Source organism: Austrofundulus limnaeus, unplaced genomic scaffold, assembly GCF_001266775.1.
Source record: "Austrofundulus limnaeus strain Quisiro unplaced genomic scaffold, Austrofundulus_limnaeus-1.0 Scaffold1575, whole genome shotgun sequence".
In the NCBI taxonomy this organism is placed as follows: domain Eukaryota; kingdom Metazoa; phylum Chordata; class Actinopteri; order Cyprinodontiformes; family Rivulidae; genus Austrofundulus; species Austrofundulus limnaeus.
In genome coordinates this window covers 11,268-16,701 of record NW_013953977.1, presented here as the reverse complement: position 1 = coordinate 16,701, position 5,434 = coordinate 11,268, and the positions used below count along the sequence as shown (strand labels likewise).

At 37.3% G+C, this 5,434-nt stretch overlaps 1 protein-coding gene across 3 annotated transcripts in view; it reads left to right on the top strand.

Annotated features, from left to right (window-relative positions):
- Window positions 1-4,699, top strand: part of gpd2 (glycerol-3-phosphate dehydrogenase 2 (mitochondrial)) — a 35,417-nt gene extending 30,718 nt beyond the window's left edge. For all 3 annotated transcript variants that reach the window (XM_014032919.1, XM_014032921.1, XM_014032920.1), the window contains one exon: window positions 2,916-4,699. In XM_014032919.1, the coding sequence (XP_013888373.1) occupies window positions 2,916-3,041 (126 nt within the window). In that variant the 3' untranslated portion in view covers window positions 3,042-4,699. The remainder of the gene's footprint in view (window positions 1-2,915) is intronic.
- Window positions 4,700-5,434: the final 735 nt, after the last annotated feature.

The window sequence follows — 5,434 nt, the reverse complement described above, 5'->3', positions numbered from 1 at the left end:
GTTGTCAGGTAGCCATGATACCAGAGCCTGTCTGTATAATGTCTTGTGACGTCCACGGCCTACCCCAGTTACCACTACTGTGCATGTGTGTCAAGGACAGAAAGACAGATGTGGCAGTGGAAGGTGTCAAAGCAGTTTGGAGAGAAAAACAAAGTAAAGAACAAAAACAAAAAAACAACTAATATTATTATATTAGTCACTATTAGTCATCGACTAATCGTGGCAGCCCTACCAAGACGTGACTTGTTACACTGTACTTACTGGGTACATACCCAGTACCTACAGAGTGTGTACATTACCTGGTACTTAACAGATATTTTACCTTGTGCATTCCCTGTAAGTTCCATGTAACTAATTGCTGCACAATTCAACCTAGTCCTGAATGTATCATGCACATATACACACTGTAAGTAGTACTACCCCAATTTCAATGTAGTTGGGATGTTGTGTAAAACGTAAATGAAAACAGAGATTAAATTGAATACACTACAAAGAGAAGATATGTTCAGATAAATGTTATTGGCTTTTTGCAAATTTTCACTCATTCTGAATTTGATGCCTGCAACATGTTACAAAAAAGCTGAGACGGGCAAATTTTTTGGAACGTGTTGCAGGCATCAAATTTGAAATGCATTTAATGTATTTATTTGCAAAAAAACAAAGTTTATGCATTTGAACATTGAGTATCTTGTCTTTGTAGTGTATTCACTTGAAAATAGGTTAAAGAATTTGCAAATCATCATATTCTATATTTATGTTTTACACAACGACCCAACTTCGTAGAAACTGGGCCTGTACCAGTTATATACTGTACCCTGTAAGTACAGTGTACATGTTGTGTCCTGTAAGTATTACAATAGGTGCACATCATACCCTGTAAGTACATGTCACACATTGTACCCTATAGGTACCAGGTTGTATTAGATTTTGCTACCAAACACATTAGATACAAGGACACAAAATGAGTGCAAAAGCAGCTTAATGTGATCGACACACAAGAGGCGATGTCGCTCCCTCTCCATTCATTTCCTGTGGAACTTGTGCATTGAGGCGACAATTGCTTGGCCTCCTCCAGCAAAGCAACCAGCAAAATTCATTCATGTGGAATTTAGAGTTCGTACTTGTAGACGTGCATTTACAGACTTTCAATGCAACACAAGAAAAATGTTGAGCTTTTGTTCCTGGTGCTACAATCAATGAGGCTTTCATTCACTGAGCAATGAGCAGAGAATATGTGCCATTCACTAATAAAATCTACAAGAAGAACCAATCAAATTTCTTGGATACAAACGACCCAAAAGCACGATTTGCAATGCTGCCGTTGCTTTCAGGTTTCACCCCAGCTGTGAAGACTTCCTCCTATCACTACTGTTTGTCGCTCCATGTCAGAGATGGGGACTCATGGCTTGGACTTGGACTTGAGTTGCACTTAAGGCCCTACTATTTGAGACTTAGACTTGACTTGGACCCTAAAGACCTGAGACCTGACTTGGACTTGTGGTTTGAGACTTGCGAACAATGCAAGTCTTTTCACTGCCCGGCTCACGATTCTCACTCCCTCAATACACATCCATGCTCCGCTCCTTTGAGAACAAATACTTAAAGTTTTAAGAGCAAAGAAATTTACACCTGCTCTCAAATTGGAAAATATACACTCTTGATTAAAGTCATAATTCTTCTAAACACCCCGCTCCCTCTCACCTGAGAATGGGAGGGGCCAGCGCTGTCCAATGTTAATGAGGCGTACCCTACATGACAAACAGAGCTTCAGCATGGCAGGTGTGTTGCAGTAGCTCTGCTGCCATTCATTATAAGCTTTGCTTACAGAGACTTTATTCAACGCCATGACAAGAGACTGGCAAAATTAAATGTGTGTGGAGTCTAAATCCAAAATTTGTTTTTGTGATGACTTGTGCAGCCGTTTTACTTTAAGGATTCTGGTCCATCATCTTCACTGACCTGCTTTTATCCATTTAAAAATATTTTTTCTTGTATTTTATTATAAAATCAGCAGCAGACTTGTTGGATTTGTTCTTTTACAATGGCAAGATATACAGTAATTACAGTAAGACTACAAGTGCAAAATACACATAACAATATTTTAAATGCTTGATTGTTATTTCAACCTTAACCTTATCTGTATTTTTAAAACAGTATTATTTTTTATCAGTATTATTGAAACTATGTTAAATAATATGTTTTAATATTTGATTAAAATATAGTATCATAGAATATAATCTAGTATAGTTAGAATATATTTGATCAATCTGCCAGTTAAGCGATACATGCAATGAGACTTGGACTTGAGGTCAAGAGACTTGAGACTTGACTTGGATTTTTGGTGAAAGATTTGGACTTGACTTGGACTTGCAAAAAAAGACTTGCGCACATCTCTGCTCCACGTGTGTCGATCCCTTAAGTCTAAAGGAAGAAAATGTAAAATGAGCAAAAACTATGACAACTATTGATCATGTTACATTTTACAGTAAAGTTATGAAACTTTGAAGGAAAGTCCAAAGAAATGAAGGATGGTTCAACACTTTTGCACAGAAACATAAAGTCTGTAATTTAACTGTGATTTTGAAATGTTTAAAAAGGAAACTGAGTTTGTGTTTAGTATTTATAGTCATAGAAACATGACTGTTTCATCTGATTACAAACTGAAAGTCTTCTTTCTAAATCTACATAAACATCTAATACATCTAAAAGGCTTGATTTGACCTGAAAACAACAATTTGAAACCTAAAAACTAGAGATCGATTCAGCAAAGCTCTGCAACCTCCTCCTTTCTGTCTCAACGTCTTCCTTCAGATAATTATTTCCACCTGAGGGAACAGCTCGTCTCAGTCTGACAGCTTAACCTTTCCGCTTGTCGTGCTCTCTCTGTACCGTGTTCTCTGCCGTTCCCTCTGCAGCTGATGAGCGCCGTGAAGAAGGGACAAGTGTCCGACAGCCGCCTGGCCATCCTCATGAAAACAGCCGAGGAGACTCTGGACATGAGAGGCCCGGTGACCGTGGACCGGAGCGGGGGCGGAGTCTAAGCCTGATGGAAACCCATCGGCAGTGTAAAAGGTGGTGACGATGACTGAATAGGTGAGACAAATGCAAATGGGACTATTTGAATGACAATAATGCAATCAGGGATGCAAGCAGGATGAATTCGGCCGAATCAAGCCGCACTCCTCCGTGTGTTTTGGGTGAAATCATATCTAATGACTGAAGTCGGAGAAAATGTTTGTCTGCCGTCGACGTCTCATGCCTCTGAAAACACTGAATGTTTTATATCATCCTTTAAATCATGACATTATCTTTAGAAACACTCCTTTGTGTGATCAACACTGATTGTTGTATCAACACAATCATTGAGCTTCATTTTATGCAACCAGTTCTCTAAATACCTGAATATTTCTACAAAAACAACATAATTCTTAGACGTTTCAGCTGTTTTTTTAACACATAAAATGAAAGGTTTAAAACTGCTACTTAAACATGACTTATATTTAGTTACATTTCAGATATCCCTTATAAAATATTAAAATATATGAAATAAAAGTGCCAATTCAGGAGATAAAAAAGATACATATATTTGAATAGGTTTGAAGTATATTTTCAGAACCTGTTTTTAATTTTGAGATTCAGTTAGAAAATGTGCATAACATATTGTTAAATGTTAACTCTTGCTCTTAAAGTAACTCCCTTAGTTTACTCTCTTATTGGCCGTGGCTGACAAACTGCAAACATCATCTGCAAAAGTGTTTTTTTTTTTTATGTTTCTGAATGTTCTTGGGCGTTCTTATTTTCATTGCTTTAGTGCCACAGGAATTTTGAACATTTTTAAAGAATTTTCTCTAAAAATAGCTGCAAAATTGACAGGTATGTCTCAAACTTGTCTAAACTCTTGTCTGTCTGCACTAAAACACAGTTCTCATTTCTAAAAATGTTCCCATAAACACGACTCCATCCATCTGAAAATAACCCAAACCTTTGTAGTAACTATGCCAGGCCAGTGTGTGGCACTGTAACGCTGCCACAAGAAAAACAGCAAAAACCAAAGGAGCAAAAAGCATACATGCTGGGTTGTAGGTTGGAGTAAAGCTGGGCCTAATGGCATCGTTTTCAAAACTTTGCATGTTATTTCACTCTTTTCAGAAATACCCTTTTAGGGCTCTTTTTGTGTAAAAACAGGACTGAAACGACATAAAATCTTTGCACATTTACAAAATACCATTTTTATATCGATGGCTCCTTATACCATTTTTCCATTGTCCAGATTCAATACGATCTCTGTGGTTTTTGTTAATCCCAAATGTTTCCCTGCAAAATAAATGCATGCAATTCATTCCTTAGACCTCCCTAAGACATAATATTTATGAATTTTTTCCATTTTATGTTGATTGTGTTTGTGAAAATGTAGGTTTTGTACTCAGCAACAATTGTTGCCGGTGGGAAACAGCGCAGTCTAAACCAGGGGTTCCCAAACTCTTCAGCCTTTGACCCTCAAAATACCAGCAGCAGAGACCTGAGCCCCCAACTGTTGTTGGATCATAAACATTGTTTTCATGTCATAAAAATAGGAGCATATTAACAATATTCATTGTTGTGGAAATATTCACTAAGGCAGAAACACGTGAATAAAGGAAGGTGCACTGCGTGGTTTGGTTCCATAACAGCTATTTTTGTCCATTTTAAGTACACTAACCTTAATCTTTTGTAAGAACAAAGGCAAAAAAATTGTTATTTTCTAACATAATTAATTCAGAAAACCTTTTCAGGACCCCACCTTGATGTTTTGGGACCCCATTGTGGGTCCCGACCCCAACTTTGGGAACCACTGGTCTAAACTGACACAAATCCTTCATTCTAACCTATTACATACATGAAAAATATAAATAACATTAACATGCGTAACATGTTACAACAAGGCATGGGTACAAGTTTAACAGTAGGAATGACTGTGATGTAGCACAGTGTTTCGCCACGGAGCATTATAGGGTCCTCAGAAAGCTGGAGGGGATGATAAGGGGAAAAAAGGCAAAAACCTAAGATTTAAATCTAATGAATATTTTAAAATATTATCATGAAATTGAATCAGTTTTTCAATAATTTTTTGAAAATATAATTTATAAAAATATATTGAAATGCTATTTAGAAGAGCAGTTTGATTACTTTTGTTCTGTTCTTATTGTCAACAGCTGGTTTGCATAGGGGGTCCCCAGCCAAACGCTTGTGCTGTTTGGGGGGGCTATAGCATGGAAAAGTTTGGGACCCCCTGATGTAACACACATCATTTTGGGGTTCTTTCAGTTCTAAAAGATCTGATGGTTTTAAGCTGAATGGTAAAAAACCCTATAAGATAAATAAACAGTCAAACCTTTGACAGCTAGCATAGCTCTGTCTGTGTGTTAAACTAGTGGCAACAATTGTTGCCATGCTT